At 42.5% G+C, this 16,435-nt stretch overlaps 2 protein-coding genes across 6 annotated transcripts in view; one reads left to right on the top strand and one right to left on the bottom strand.

Annotated features, from left to right (window-relative positions):
- The window catches only part of Tiam2 (TIAM Rac1 associated GEF 2), a 206,975-nt gene extending 201,795 nt beyond the window's left edge, over positions 1-5,180 (top strand). For all 4 annotated transcript variants that reach the window (XM_021186122.2, XM_021186121.2, XM_029471058.2 and 1 more), the window contains 4 exons: positions 1,153-1,258; positions 2,436-2,523; positions 3,033-3,187; positions 4,564-5,180. In XM_021186122.2, the coding sequence (XP_021041781.1) occupies positions 1,153-1,258; positions 2,436-2,523; positions 3,033-3,187; positions 4,564-5,180 (966 nt within the window). The remainder of the gene's footprint in view (positions 1-1,152; positions 1,259-2,435; positions 2,524-3,032; positions 3,188-4,563) is intronic.
- Tfb1m (transcription factor B1, mitochondrial) overlaps positions 99-16,435 on the bottom strand; it is a 44,517-nt gene continuing 28,180 nt past the window's right edge. For both annotated transcript variants that reach the window (XM_085833111.1, XM_021186124.3), the window contains 2 exons: positions 8,059-8,186; positions 99-6,206 (listed from right to left, as the gene is read on the bottom strand). In XM_085833111.1, coding sequence (XP_085689237.1) covers positions 5,963-6,206; positions 8,059-8,186 — 372 coding nt within the window. In that variant the 3' untranslated portion in view covers positions 99-5,962. The remainder of the gene's footprint in view (positions 6,207-8,058; positions 8,187-16,435) is intronic.

Raw genomic sequence — 16,435 nt, 5'->3', positions numbered from 1 at the left:
TTTCAATTACTACTGCCTCTTCATAGCTCTCCTTACTGTACTAAAAGCTTGCTAAGAATCATGGCCTCACTGTCCAACAGAATATAACGCCATCCATCTTATTTTGTTACACTTTATTTTAAAGCACTTAAAAACAAATAAAAACATCACACCCCAAGTCTACGCGGCTCGATGACCTTGTACAGTTAGAATAGCATTAGGCATAGAAGCTGGGAGCTTCCCGGTAAACTTTACACATTCAGCGCTTACTCATCTATTAATCATCAGAATGAAAATATGACGAGATTAGAACCAGAAACCAGCCAGCTGTATACCCTCTCATAGCTTGAGTATATTACTTGAACTCAGTCCTTCCTAATTCCCCTGTAGTTTAGCCTTTCCTGTTCTTCTCATGTTATATTGTACATCTTACATACATGCATATGTAAATATAGTATGCAGAAACACTGTTGGCTAGATTCTGTACATGAGAACATTCAGTTTTTCCTGAGACCCAGTGACCTCATTTAATATTTACTTTCGAAGTCCATCCACTTTATTGTAAATGTTGGGGGTGAGTGTCGCACCCCCTACCCCAAATTTTTCTTACCCACTCATCTTTTGATGGACAATTAGTGGATAAAGCAGCAATAAACATGGGAGTGCAAACATCTCTATGGTGGGCTATTGAGTTCTCTGCACATGTGCCTAGAAGTATAATAGCTGTCCATCTATTTTAAAAAATTTATGACAAACACCTATGTGAGGCCAAATCAGAAAACTTTTATTCCCTGAAGATAATAGTACACAAGGTTCCATACATACAGAGGGCTATCACGTTTTTGTTTTAGAACTAATTTCTACTTTGATTCAAAAAGTCAAGACCCAAACAAAACTCCAAAGTATTTGATGAGAACTTTGCCACGAACACCATAAGCCACCAGCAGGCACTGGAGACTGCAGGAAGGCAAGGCTGCTGTCTTTGTAGAGGTAGGGAACCTTGTGTTCCATGAACTCTCTCTCACTTTGGCGTAGTCCCAGCTCCAAGCCTGGGAGGTCTTGGAGAACTGGGTGTGTACCTGGTTTGTCTGTATCTTAGGCACACGCATCAAGATACCTCTGTTCAGTGTACACACGACTGTAACCTCTTCCTGGTGGTCTCTCGTGTTGCAGCCCTCGAATTCCCGGCCTGCTCACAACTCTGCTGACTTGGATCCATTTAAATTCCGCTGGTTGATTCCCATATCTGCGCTTCAAGTTAGACTGGGGAACACGGCAGGTAAACACTTTGGGGGAACTGCAGTGACAAGGTGTGCTTGTTATTCATGTGGTATGGAAACATAAGGCTTCCATGTTAACAAGATTCCTGATAGAAAGGAGTGGTTTATTTGAGCCCATGGGTTTCAGGCCGGTGGTACAGTGGCAGCATAGTACATTATAGCAGAAGCAAGTGCGGGCAGACATCTGTTCACTGTGGGGGACAGGAAGCAGAGAGGAAGACAGGAGTGGGCGCGGGCCTTAGTGACTGAGAGCACACCTTCTCTGACATACCACCCTCCCCCTAGGTCCAGTCTTACAGCTCCCACCCCTTCTCCCTCCAGGCTTGATGTGCATGGGCCTCGGGAACCCCTTTAAACCACTGCACCTGGGGTCACTTTTGCATGTACTTTTTAGAGAGAAAAAATGAGAACTGGGTTGTCTTGATGTTTCTTCACAATCTTTTGGAAGAAACCAAGTGGCACTGGACGGCCTTTTACAGCCTCTGCATGGTTTCTTTATTTTTACACACAACTGTCACCATTTCCTTTTTGCTGTAGGCTTTGATACCCTAAAATTAAACAAAGTTCCACAAATTTATATTTTATGAACTTAGACATACTAGAAAATTCCTTAGTACTGCAAAGAAAACACAACAAAACGCGCCCCGCCCCACCTTGACTTAGAACAATGTTTGGAGGACTCTCTAAACTAACTGGCAGGAGAAGCCTCTGATGCTAGAGACCCCCAGGCTTCTGTGGTCTTGCCAGAGGCGCTTTATGATTCTAAGAATGTGACTGCATGGGACAGGGGGGGGGGGCTCTGTCACCTCAAGCTCCTGAGCAAATCGTGCTGTTTATTTCAAGAGGGGACTGGAACTAGGTAGCTGAGGCAAGATGCCTGCTACAAATTCAATGACAGCCTGGGCTACACACACACACACCCCAGAAGCAAAAAACCAAAACAAACAAAAAACCCCACAATAAAAACTACCACCACCAAAACAACCAGGCACCTCCAAGGAGGGATGGAGAACTTCAGCCCAAGTTTTGTAGCTCTTTGTTACTATCGTAGAGTGTGCTGTGGAAGGAAATGGAGAGACAAACCTCTGGATGTGTGAATTGTTGATACCCCAGGTATCCTCAACTGTGGGGTTTTGGCAAAGTTGTGGACTCTTGTTTCCACTTCGTTTTCCCCAGGGACTGAAAATAATTCCACGTGGGAGCTGATTCATACCAAGTCGGAAATTGAAGGACGGCCAGAAACCATCTTTCAACTGTGCTGCAGGTACTTCCCTTGACACACCATGTAAGACTTCACTGTGTCCCTTTAAAGGGGAGTTAAGGTGCTGAAGAGATAGCTACGAAGCTAGAAGCACCTGACGCTCTTCCGCAGGACTTGGGATTGCTTCCCAGCACCCATGGTTTGTGGCTTACAAGCACTTTTAACTCTAGCTCTGTGGGCTCTGACAACCTCTGGTCTGTTCAGTGACAACCCCCCCACCACCACCACCAAACAAGGAGTACACATATACACACAATTACACATAAGTAAATAAAAAAAAAACCTGTTTGTGGGGGTATGTTTTTGGTGCCCTCCTAAATTTTGGTATGAGGGCACAGCTTCACCTTAAAAAGAGCAACTGACATACTTTAAGTCAGAAAAGTCAGGCACATATTGGTGGGGTAACTTGCTAGCTTCTGAAGGGCAAGGCAGAGCTAGACAGGGCTTTATCCCTAGGAAGGCCCACAAAGCAGCAGAAAGACAGCACGGTCTTCTTTCTTTTCTTCCCTCAGTGACAGTGAGAACAAGACCAGCATTGTTAAGGTGATTCGTTCTATCCTGAGAGAGAACTTCCGGCGCCACATAAAGTGTGAGTTGCCACTGGAGAAGACATGTAAGGACCGTCTAGTACCTCTTAAGAACCGAGTTCCTGTTTCAGCCAAATTAGGTGAGAATTTTGTCAGCCCTGTTTTAATGAGGGTTACATGAGGTTGTAATACAGCTATAACTAAATCTGTCAATGATCAAGAGTAACTTCACTTCCTCTTAAGAACCATGCCTTTTGCCCTGTCATCCTCTCATAAATAACCCCCCCTCCTCCACCAGCTGGCATAATGCAGTGCACACTTACCTTCTCATTTCTCCCTTGAAGATAGACAGGAGTCTGGGGGCTTTGCTTACTTTGCAGGGTTTCTAGTTCTAGGCTTCCTTAATTTGGACCAAAGACTGGATATACTCATCCTTATGCGATCACTGCCTGCAGGTCATCAGCCTAGAATAAACTGTTCTTAATCTTTCTGCCTACTTTCCAAATTTAGCATTCTGTTGTTTCTTCCTTTAATTTTTTTTTTCCCCTAGTGGTGCTAAGGATTGAAACCAGGACCTTTTGATAGATGCTAGTTAGGCCTTCCACCACTGAGCTGTATCTCTGAATTCTTTGAATCTTATAGGGCATATACAGTCTCCCTCTCCCTTCTCCCACACCAATGTGATCTTTCCATATCTGCATACATTCTATTCTATTGTCAAGATATTCTGTGGTTATCAAAAATGTGCTAATGGCTTATAGAAACCCCCCAAATTAAGAATTCCCTTTCCAATTCTAGAGAACACAATCACTCACTCCCCAACTCCCCCCATGGTTAAATGCTAACAATGGTAATTCTCTCAACGTTGATTATAAGTTCCAGCATACACGGTGCTCAAGAGAGGGAAGGATATTTTTTCAGGTTCTAATGCAGCATCTAGGGAAATAAACGAGGAAGCTATGTGTAGAGGTGTGGTATATTATTTTTGGATTACAAGGTAAAAGAATGTAACCTAAATTTTTATTAGTGACTAACTGTTCAATCAACTCATTGGCAAATTAGTAACTCTAGCCCTTATGGCAGTTGGAACTTTATTGTACTATCTTATGATAAAGCTCTGGGAATCTAAAAAGCAGCTGAATTCCAACTTCATTTCAGACACGTCTGGGGGCGTGGCTAGGTGGGCACAGAGCTTGCCCAGCATTTGGTGAACTCCAGTATGCATAAAACTGAGCATGTTGGTGAACACTGGGATCACAGCACTCGAATAGAGAGAGGCAGAGTTTAAGAATGTCATCAGCTAGATAATGAGTTTGAAGCCAGCCAGAGCTATATAAGAGACCCAACAACAAAACCCTAAAGGCATCAGTAAATTCATGGTTTGACCTAAATGGTTTTCCCACCTACTACTCCCCATAATAAAATCTTCACACAAGTGTCATCCCTGGGGCCTTAACTACATTGCAGACTCTGTTCCCGTGTCATATGGAGAAAAATGTGCTTTTCTTCTTGGTAGCCTCATCCAGGTCGTTGAAGGGCCTCAGAACATCCTCCAGCAGCGAGTGGCCCAGCGAGCCGAGCAAGGGCGACTCACTGGACTCAGATGAGTGCAGCCTGAGCAGCGGCACCCAGAGCAGCGGCTGCCCCGTAGCCGAGAGCAGGCAAGACTCTAAGAGCAGCGAGCTGGAGAAAGACGCTCAGGAGGGCCTGGCAGAGTTTCCAGATGGTCTCATCAAAGAAAGCGACATTCTGAGTGATGAAGATGAGGACGTCCACCACCCTCTGAAACAGGGCAGCCCTACTAAGGACATTGAGCTTCAGTTCCAGAGACTGAGAATCTCTGAGGAATCTGACGTGCACCCAGTCGGGCAGCAGCCTCTCACAGAGTCAGGTGAACAGCCCAAGCTGGTCAGGGGCCATTTTTGCCCCATTAAACGGAAAGCAAACAGCACCAAGAGGGACAGAGGAACTTTGCTCAAGGCGCAGACTCGTCACCAGTCCCTGGACAGCCACCCAGAAACTGCTAGCATTGATCTAAACTTGGTCCTGGAGAGAGAATTCAGTGTCCAGAGTTTAACTTCAGTCGTCAATGAGGAGTGTTTTTATGAAACACAGAGCCATGGCAAATCATGATTTGTGTAGTGTGGTTACAATGCTCATTTGTTTTCAAATTGGTGGAAAAGAGAAACTGCAGGAAAACTATTCATGTTTGAGTTTTACGCAGTATATGTTTTCCACAAAACCTGTAAAGATTTAAGTTATTTTAATTTATTGTGAATCAGAAAACTAGATAGATTTAGTTGGTCAGAATCTGTAAAGTACTAGCGTCTATCCCTTTTGAGCAGCAATCAAATGATTTAGTCTTGTAATAAAATTGCATTTTAATTATCTTAGGTGCTTTTTTTTCTTGGTAGCCTCATCCAGGTCTTTGAAGGTCCTCAGAACATCCTCCAGCAGTGAGTGGCCCAGCGAGCCCAGCAAGGGTGACTCACTGGATTCAGGATGTAGCCTGAGCAGTGTCACCGAGAGCAGGCAAGACTCTAAGAGCACTGTGCTTGGGAAAGTGGTGATTAACAGCTTTTAAGAGGCCCCTTCCCCAGTCCTTTGGGCATTTTCTTTGAGCTGTTAGGTTTTGCTTTATTTAAAGCACTTTTATTTTTACATGGTTTAGAGGCACAATGTACAGATATTTCATTTTAGAAGGCTGTCATAAATGCTATTTTTATTAACCATGTCGTACCTATGCAGTATATATATTAAAGGAAAGCTTGCACTGTATCTACTTGGTATTTCTTTTCTTACCAAGCTGAATAGTAAAGTCTCGAGGCCATCGGTATCTGTCTTTACAGAGAGGTAGGGAGATGCACGCTCAACTGTGAAGATGCACACTGTCGACAGGAGCCCTAAGGCAGCAATTAGAACTTGCAGCTTTCTGAGTCACCATCTTTTTCTTGGCCTTTACTTTTCTTTTGCTTGAGCTCCTCTCTGAAGTTATAAGTAAAGAGCTGTGGGTCTTCATCACACATTTTTCTGTATACATCACACAAACTCTTAAAGTGCATGAGCGAGAGGTGGGTGGGCCGAAGAGTTGGATCAATGTCTGCCAACTGTAACAGCCTTCCAGTGCTTTCGAGGCGTTGCGCTTCAGGGAATAACATTCTGAAAGGAAAGTGGGGGAGGGGGAAGAATTTTACTTGAATTATTATGTCAATCATGATATATCTTTGTGCAAACTTCAAAATGACACATCAGTAGATGCCTGAGGCTTGGGTTTTAGAGCCTCTTGGGTCCTCAGGTATGATGCTCTGGAGGCAGGTCTAAGCTAAGACTTGAAAGGTGTGTCCACAAAAGGAAAACTACCTTCCCTAGGTAAAATGAAACACATTTGATTTCCTCCATTTTAATAAAAGCTTTATTATATCTTATGTAGTAAATTTCTGATTTTGGTTCTCTAGAACCTGGATGTATTAAGTCTTCAAACCTTACTACAAAAGAGTGACTCATTTTGCAAAGTGCTGTTATCTGTTCTGAAAACAATTCTCAATCTTTAAAACTCAAAGTATCTATTTTAAATTTCATTTCTAAAAATATTTATTTACTATATGTAAATACACTGTAGCTGTTTTCAGACACACCAGAAGAGGGCATCTGATCCCATTACAGATGGTTGTGAGCCACTGTGTGGTTGCTGGGAATTGAACTCAGGATCTCCGGAAGAGCAGTCAGTGCTCTTAACTGCTGAGCCATCTCTCCAGCCCTTAAATTTCATTCAATTAAACCAAGTCAACTATTTTATGAATGAACTTGGATGCTTGAAACCCTGCAAAAGTGTGGACCTTGATCATGGAGCTTAACCCAGGGGTGTGGCAGAAGCCATGGCAGGTAGAGGATAAACTGTCCTTTCAGCTTGACCCGATGCTTAAGGTGAGGTGACTTAGATCAGTGAGCTCAGCTTCTGGGTATAGTGTCTGATAACAGATTCTCACACCTGGGGCTACTTTGTGCTATGTCGTGACTGAAAAATATCAACACGTATCCTTCAGAATGTATTTCCGTATCTGACCGACATCTGTACAGAGGAAGGTGCACTGAAATGAACAGGGCCCATCACTTAGTTTGTGGGAGGAGGGTTTGCCTTGGAAAGAGTAGGCCCAATTCCAGGGCTTCCAAAAGTAAGATGTACTTTTTGTGATGCCTACAACCTCCAATAGAACTAGCAGGTATAGATGTATATTTTAAAACTAGGGTCAACAAAAGGCAGGCCGATTCACAACACTGGTCAGCAAAAATCCCTTAAGAGGGTTTTATGAGCTGCTTTGGTTTCAGGATGCAGCTGCCTCAACACATCTGGAATCGCCTCCTGCACTAACCCACAATTCCTACATCCCTTCAGATTACCAAAAATAGACCGGTCTAAATCTTAAAAAATGAACAATGTGTGCTAAACACTGAGGCCTTTTAAGCAGCTATATGTTGACTATATTAAGTAGAAACTTTAAATATTGCCCCTCTTCATTCTTAACTGACTATAATTGGACCTAACTAAACTAAAACCTAAACTAGATAAGAAATTGGTGTGGTTGCTGCAGGGCCATGACTTGGACTTATTTTTTGGGAGGCCCATGGGGAGGCTGTGTGGAGCAGCAAGCCTGACAGAACAAAAGGGCTCCCTGCTGAGTGAAGGTGGGAAGACAGTCTGATGACATTATGGCTGCTAAGAAGATGTATTTGCTTTCTAGTTCTCAAGTGTGTCCTTAAGGGACAGAGACAGTAACTCGTACAAACTGAGTCCTGACAGAAGCCCAGACCTTTCTAGCAACAAGTCAGCAAAAACTTTAGACTTGTGGGTTTTAGGTTGTATTTAAGACAAAACCAAACCTATATATGGCATCTAAGGTGAACTCAGGGTGTTTCCTCAGTGGTGGTGACATGCTGCTAACCACAGGACCTAAACTAAGAGCCAGAATCATACATGCCTTTTAAGCGCCATAAAGTCAAAAAGGATTCTTACCCAAGCCCTCGGTGGCAATATTTCCTTCGAAACTGAAACGCATTCTGGACAACTTTTTCTACCAGCTTGAATGGCTGCTTGATCTTGGGCTCTATCAAGGGCGTAAGGTGCACCACTCCTACATCAACCTTCATTGAGAACAATCATTAAAATCAAACATATGGCACAATGTGATTAAGCTTTTCCCCAGTCTTGACGATCAAACCCAGGGCTTCTTGCATGTTTGGCAAATGAATGTTCTAACAGCAAGCTCTGTCACTTGCCTGGAACAGTTAATTCATTGTTGAAAACCACAGGAACATGAGTTCTCTAGTGCTTCTCACGAATCCTCCAATGCCTGTATTTTCTCTGCATTCACAAGAAGCTCAGTTTTGGATGGTTACAGAAACCCCAGCTAGTTGTAACTATCTATAATGGTGGCCACTAGACCAGAGCCTGATGGTCACTACTTCAAAATGTAGAATTCAATGGCCTTGAAAGCCTATCTGGATAACTGTCGAGGTCAGTAGGCAGGTGTGAGTTGGCGGTGGGCATTCTAGCTTTTCGAGAGTAACACAAGCTGCAGTAGCAGTGCTGGCTGTGGGGCAGGGATTCCCAAGGACTACAAGAGATAATTAGGACAACAGCCATTTTAGGTATAGATGCTGACTGCTCAGCTGGGCAGAATTCATGTGCAGAGACCACACAGGCCCAGAACTTTCAGTAGCAACTTTACATGCACCAGGAAGTAGAGGCTGGACTGATATGGAAGACAATTTTTAACATGTCACTGTTGGACAATGTTTAAGCTGCTACCAGCTGTTGAGGTGGTGTAATTACCAGACAACTAGCGTTTCAAACATGTGGTAAAAGATTTACCTCTGGCCTCTTTCAAAAATGGACTCATTAGGAATGAATCATTGAGAATTATCACTATAACAGGAAAAACGTGAAGACAGGGAGAAATGGGTTCAACACAGCCCTAGTGAGCACCACCGAGATGTCCAACAGAGGTTATACAAGGTGAAGCCTCTAGCTGAGTAAAACACTGGCCTCAGGCATTGTTAATTTTCTCCAGAGGCAAAGAAAGCACAACAATTTAGGTAGTGTGGGCGGTGCTGCTGCTTTTCAAAAGAAGGTCTTGTTCCCCAGTCCCATTCTGGCATCATCATCTCTTAGGATAGCTTGTTTTCCAAAGTCCTGTGGTTGCATAACTCCTTTCACACTGCCAGAAGCAGATGGGAGAGCACTGGTTTGTTTTTAAGTGTGTGTGTGTGGTGGGGGTGGGAGGGGGGAGTAAGAGGCTAGAAGCTAAGATGTAAGACCTGGAAGAACAAAGAGAAGACAAGCTTGGCCTCAGGTGACTAAGCTCCCTGGGCACCACAGCAGTGTTTCCACAGCCTGAAATGCCTCGCCAACCAGCTCAGAGCTTCCTCTCTCAGTGAACACTACTGATCCAGTTCAGCATGCAGCTAAACCAATCGGCTGTAATTGGCAGTAGATCTTTGACCACAGGGGCAGTGTGATTGGACACACAAGAGTGAAACTGTCCATGGGAGGGCCTTTCTAAACCAACAGGCTCCTAAATGTCCAACAAACTTTAGACTTCTTTGATGATTATTATGGTGAACAGATTATTATGGTGAATACTAAGTACAACATTAAATGTTTTTAATAACTTTCCCTTCCCCACCCTCCCTCCTTAATAACATTTAATAACATGTTTCAACTGTGTTACTTAAGTTGCTCTGTCAATTCCTTGTTAACATATACTTCCTGTAAGACTCTTAGACCTGCACTAAACAAAATGAGGTGGTTTGTAGTTACAGAGATTCGTAAAGAGGGAGTTGCGGAAATAGCATGAGGGTTTTAGAATGCTGATAAAAAGAAAAGCTGGTTCACTTGTAGGGTACCCTCTGGAAGAAACAAGGTTCGTACATTGGGAAAGAGAAGCAGCCAAGGTGTACCATAATGACTAAATGTCAAAGACTCTTTGTCATTCTGGCAAGGTCCTAGAGCATCTGCTATACTTCACCCTATGATGTCACTCTGTGACCCCTGTACCTTACAGCATTTACCCTCAGTGGATTCCTGCCCTGCCTCTCTTTCAGCCACCTTCTTGAATTATCTCCAGTGTTTTTCACCTATTTCTCCTAAATACACAGTTAACTCTATTAAGTTCTTTTGTAGTCTCAGTGTGTACATTCAACAATCCAGTGGTCTCAAGTTACCTTTCAGCAAAACCTAAACAAATTAAAAAACTAATCAAAACCCAAACAATCAAAAAACAGCATGAGATAAAATTTAGCTTTCATCCAACCTGGGACTATGAAAGTGTCAAAATACTATAAGAGCCAGAGACTACTAAGATTAAAGGTACAAGTTCAGGGAAAGATGCACTGATCTTCCTGTATAAAGCTGCCACTCACAAAGGTATTCTTGGATTTTATAAGTAGACTTCATCCTTACTGCTTAATCTCATTTCTTTGCGATCCAATTAGTGCTTGGAAACGTAAAGGCCTAAAACACTACAGAACTGTAAAAGCATCCTCTGTAAGCTAACAGACTTCTAGAGTTTGAATAATATAATTTCTGGTACCTAGTTAGGTTGGCATTGTATCAGGCTGAAAGAAAATTCTTATTCACAAATGTGATACTAAATGGCAGAGTGAACTCCAACCCTCACTGGCAGACAGCTCAGTCAGCAACTGTCCTGCACTGGGGAGGATCGCTCCTGTTCACCTTCTTTGTTCATGCCTGTAAAAGCATTTCTTGAAATTACTGAGTGATAGAGGCCCTTTTTTCTAAAATCCACACTGAAAGAGTGGTTGGTTACTGTGGTAACAGATACAAAGTGCTTTTTACTTATAATTGAACACTTATTTAATACAACTATTATGTTTTTCTCTTGAATCCTAAATCTTTTGCGTTAAAAAAAAATCAGGAAAAAAGCTAGATACATTTAAAATACTCTAGCGTCATCGTGGTTCACAGGTATTGCAGCTGCTACTGTTTTCGCCCCTCCCCTGGAAGCCTGCACACCACCTTCTAGTGCTATGAAAGCTAGTCCTCAGGGAGGCGGCTTTCTAGTCAGGTACAGACTGGGTCCTCTGTGTCTTGTTCCAAAGTGCATGGTGTCTTTAGCAATGGAGACTTAACCTTTAACCTCTGAGACGAAACCAAGGGCATCAGCAATAGCCTATATTGTTTTGTGAATCTCTTGGCCTTCCTTGAGTAAGAACTTGAAAAAGGGTTTATCGTGCCTGCTATTTAGGCGTTTGTTAGATGGTTTACCGCTCGTCGGAGTAGACCAAGTGGGGTAATTGTATTTAAACTATAGATTGATGACAGCATATCATGATAACTCCAAGGATGCAACAGTGGCACTAATATATTGGTGGTGACCATCTGCTGTCTAATTGGACTTAAGGCCTGTTCAACAGGAGGGAAATCATACTTGGTACTAGAAACCTAGTCGATTACTCAGGGTCAGTGATGTCATGGATATCAATATACAATATTCTACCACTACTTTACTAAAGCAGTGCAATTCCTAAGTGCATGCAAATGTCCTTATACCCACAATAAGTGCAGCTCTTACCTTCATCAAAGAAACTTCCCTTTGCAAGAGAGACCATTATAGAAAACCACAACTGGTCACCATGTAAAGAACAAGTGATTTTGGGGTTCTCAGCTTCAACACCTGCAACACCACCCCAGCACCTGAAACTCAGCAAATGTCTCAGGAGATGGGGCAGAGAGACTCTTAAGAGTCCGAGGACCAGTGACTCTGCCTTATAGAAGTGACAGGGGAGCCTCATCCATGATCCGTCAGTAGTATGCCTGCTGGAACAAGCCCTGAAGAAGTGTACTTCCAATAGACATGTTAACATGAAGGGGGATCTTATGTTATCCCACCAATATACGAAGACCTAAAGAACGGCAAGAGCTGGAGAAATACTCTTCCCTAGGAATGAGCCTTCTAATTGGTTATCCAAATACCAAGGGTCAGCCCTGGAATAATATACATATAAGGAACTCTAAATGGACCCAGCAGGTGGTATTTATGTATTCAGGTGCACCTGTGTGCATGTGGATACACAGGTGTACACACGTATGTGTACATATACACACATAGTTACACACACACCAATAAAGAAAAAGACAGCATGACTTTGAGAGGGAACAAGAGGGGAAGGTATACAGGAGGAAGTAGAGGGAAGAAAAGGAAGAGGACATGATGTTAATTTTTGTGAGTAAAAAGGTTCCCTGTGGGGAGTTGATGGAGTCCTGAGTGAATGTACAGAGTTGACAATGAGCACAGCCATGTCAAGGACCCCAATGCCTCAGACTCACAAACATGGCAAAGCCTTCCCCTGTGCCGTGCTCAGTGGAATGGTCCAGGTAAGAATGTTATTAACGACTGACCTTCCTTCACTTCCTTGACTGACTAAACTCAGTGTGTACAGAAACTATACCCAACCCCAGCTTCCTCCTCCCATCCGACTTCAACCTTCAGCTGCTCCCTCAGAGACCTCCTAGGGAGATTATTGACCTGCTTCCTCTTCTGTAATTAGCCTGTCTTCTTCCTAACGTTACTATAGGCTGGAAGCAAAGGTGCTACTTGCTTTCTTAAGAGACCGAAAATGGCCTTGACTACACTGTACATACTCAATCATGTCTGTGACCTCATGAGCACCTCTTTTCTGGAATCTCTTTCCTGCAAAGCACACCTGCTGTCATTCATTTAGTTGGGTTTGTTTCTTCTGTTCTAGCAGCCTCCCAGAGATGACTTAAATGCAGCTTCCAAGCCCTGTGTTATCCACAACCCCACCATAAACAAATGTTCTGATAACCTCCGTGGCCTCGGTAGTGGCCCTCCATCCTCGGGGATCCTCGGATTTCCTCTCCTAGGGCTGACACCTTGCCATTCTCTGAAGCTGTTATTGGTTATTAGGATCAGGCGATGAGAGAATAGAAGAAAAATCAAAGGCTTGATATGCCGCTGGTTCTATGGAGGTTGTTTATAAAATACTTCAGTGACTGATTCACAAAGAGAAGCCACTGATATTAGCTAGGCTAATATCCATTACTAATCAACACCACACAATCTCACAAAGTTTTCTTAGATAAGGAAAATGAAAATAGCTGGAACTGTTTTACCCATAATAGACTTCGCACTGAGCAGTCAGTTAAGGGTTGGAGGTGAAGCATGAAGCAGTATAGACAGAAGCACACACCTTTTCTGAAGTGCTGTTCAGAGTACGGGCAGCTTCAGAAGCTGCACTGTGCTGTGCCTTCTTTCCATTCCTGCAGCTTAGTTCTTTCTAACACAGCGAAGTCACTTAGCTCTAACTGGGCTTTCTTATCAGCAAAATATAGATTTCTTTGACCTCAAATGCTGTCTGCAAATTAAATGTTACAGTGCCTTAACCAGAACCTACTCTAAGCAGTTCAGTTCATAAAAGGTGGATATTATTAAAGATGTCACACGAAAGGATTCCAAAATGTCTTAGCTAGGGATTTACTGCTGTGAACAGACACCATGACCAAGGCAACTCTTATAAGGACAATATTTAATTGGGGTTGCCTTACAGGTTCAGAAGTTCAGTCTATTATCTTTAAGGTGGGAGCATGGCAGCATCCAGGCAGGCATGGTACAGGCAGAGCTGAGAGTTCTACATTTTCATTTGAAGGCTGCTAAGCGAAGACTGGCTTCCAGGCTGCTAGGATTAGGGTCTTAAAGCCTATGTCCACAGTGACACACCTATTCCAACAAGGCCACACCTACTCCAGCAGGGCTACTCCCTGAGCCGAGCTTAGACAAACCATAACGCAAAATAACTTGGGAAATTCTAGTCCTGTTTAGAAATGATTACTTTTTGATCATTCAAAAGCAATCTATAAATTAACTAATATTTTATATGTTTAAAAACAAAGATTATTATTTTTTTAATCTAATACTTCTTAGACCCACCACAAACCAAGATCATACCTGGCTCAGGAGCCTTGCTATGATGAGGTGGACTGAGGTCTTCCCCATGGCAGGGCTGAACTGCCATACTGCTGAGGCACAGCAAAGCAGGAGAGGCTCTGAGCTACTTTAAAGTCAGAAACAAAGCAGTTTGCTGAATGACCATTTAGGGTTTGAGAGTTGACAAATGGAGAGTGCATTTGGGGAAAGTAAGGGAACAGTTTTGCATACCTATGAATCCAGTCCTGTCAGCAGATAAAGCACAACTTGGGAGATCACCAGGAAGGCCTTCAGCTAAGGGTGTGTAAGATTTATCTACAACAGAGTCTATGAACTTCAAAGACTCCGCTTTAATATCTATACCACAAGTTGATAATGGTAAAGTTATAATGTCTCACTACATTTCTAACTATGCCCCGACTTAGGTTTCATTCAGCAGGTTGTCAGAGCCCAGAGGTGGTCAGCACGTCTACGGCTCATCTGCTAGCTAGAGGCTGTCTTTATTTTAATAGGCCCTGGTATGCAGCCAAACAAACACCGAAGGGAGCTGCCAGGCTGCTTCTGAAGCAACAGTAATAACAGTGCTGGTACAACTAGTGCATACAAGTAAACTATACCCCAGCATACAGCTTTAGAATCGTTTGCATATCTTTATTAAAGGGCATTACAGCTTTAAAAAAATCCAGACATTCAATGTCCAAAGGGGAAAAATAGTAATGCCAAAGTTGTAAAAGCTTTAAGCTGAAAACACAAAACACTAGGAAAATCCAGACATTAGAAACATGTTTTATTATTAACTGCTTTCTAATACTAACATCTGACACGTCTCAGTGTCTCTTTCTTGTGCTTTTTGTCTTTTCTATTTGTTCTATCCTATTCTGGCGTGTATCATCATCATCATCACCACCACCACCACCACCACCACCCGCCCCACCACCACCATCGGTTTTCTGAGACAGGTTTTTGCTGTGTGCTCTGGCTATCCTGGAACTCACTCTGTAGACCAAGCTGGCCTCAAACTAAAGAGTTCTGCCTGCCTCTGCCTCCTGAGTGCTGGCATTAAAGGTGTGTGCTACAACTGCCTGGCTTATTTTTATGTTATTTTATTATCATTATTACCTTTTGTAGATAATGTTTGAATTCTAAAGAAAGAAAGAGAGAAAGGGTGTGGATTTGGCTTGGTGGGGAAGTGGGAAGCGTCTGGGAACAGTTAAGGAAGGGGAAAACTATTTAAAAAAAAAAAGTTGTAAAATTAAAAATCTAATCAAAAGATTTTTCTACCCAGTGGCTATATTTTATAATTTGTAAAACTATAAAGATAAAAAGATAACCTAATCCAGAGATGCATCTGCCATCATGGCCTTAGCTGCTAACTGCCATGCTTCATTATATCATTTTGTATGATTTTTCTCATCCTCTAACATCTAACTTACATAGTTATACTGTAAGACTTTCTCAGGGGAGAGAAAAAAATTTGAGGCAGAACAAACATATCTGAAGGTGGACCATATTTTAGTCAAAAGCTGTTGCTAGACTTTATTAACTAAAAATTTTAAAGAAAAATTCCTTCTAAGTGGTCTTTAAAAGTTAAGTTTTTGGAGTCTCAGTTTCTTTCACACAAGGTAATAGCAACAGGATAAAAAGTTAAAGTGATAATCTCAATTATCATTTGCAAGGCAGTCCAGTTAAAAATATTTCCTATGGCATTCTTTAACCGAGAACATAAAATTGTATCTTCCAACACTGACAAAAATGCAAAACTAAATTATAACTGTGACTAAAACATAATATTAAATGACAAGGCCTTTTTGTGAGCACCTAAATAATCTCTCCTCTGTGTACAGCAACACAAAAGCATTTTCAGCTTTTAGGTTTCAACAAATTCTGTTGTAACAACAACTCCCTCCCTTCTCTCCCTCCCCTGTTTAATTCTCCCACAGCTTTAAACCCACGAGAGAGAGAGAGAGAGAGAGAGAGAGAGAGAGAGAGAGAGAGAGAGAGAGAGAGAGAGAGAGAGAGGGAGGGAGGAGGGGGGGAGAGAACCTGGTATTTATCTTCCAGCACCATCAGCAGTTTTCACCTCTCATCTCTAAGGAGCTCTGTATTTGGTATTTTCACACTTACTTGTCGGGACTTCACAGGCAACATTCAGACTCTCAAGCCCAGCCTCCTACATGTGGCTTCTCTGTATCAGACACTGAAGACATCAGGAGTCAATGCAGAGTGGAGTTAAGACTGTAAGGGCTACTGGCAAAAGGTATGGAAGCTTCTAGATTGTTCAGACAGCTAAGTACAGATTTCTGGGGATTGCTTCATTTGAATTAGAAGTTATGTATCTGTTTTAAATACTTTTGGTATGAATGAGTCTTTTGTGGAAAAATTAGCTTTAAATTTTGAAAAATAATCTACAGACTTCCTTTTGGC

This window comes from Mus caroli, unplaced genomic scaffold (assembly GCF_978045245.1).
Source record: "Mus caroli unplaced genomic scaffold, Mus_caroli_1 scaffold_18, whole genome shotgun sequence".
Lineage (NCBI taxonomy): Eukaryota > Metazoa > Chordata > Mammalia > Rodentia > Muridae > Mus > Mus caroli.
The sequence above is the reverse complement of the archived record's forward strand: the minus strand, read 5'-3'. Positions and strand labels throughout refer to the sequence as shown.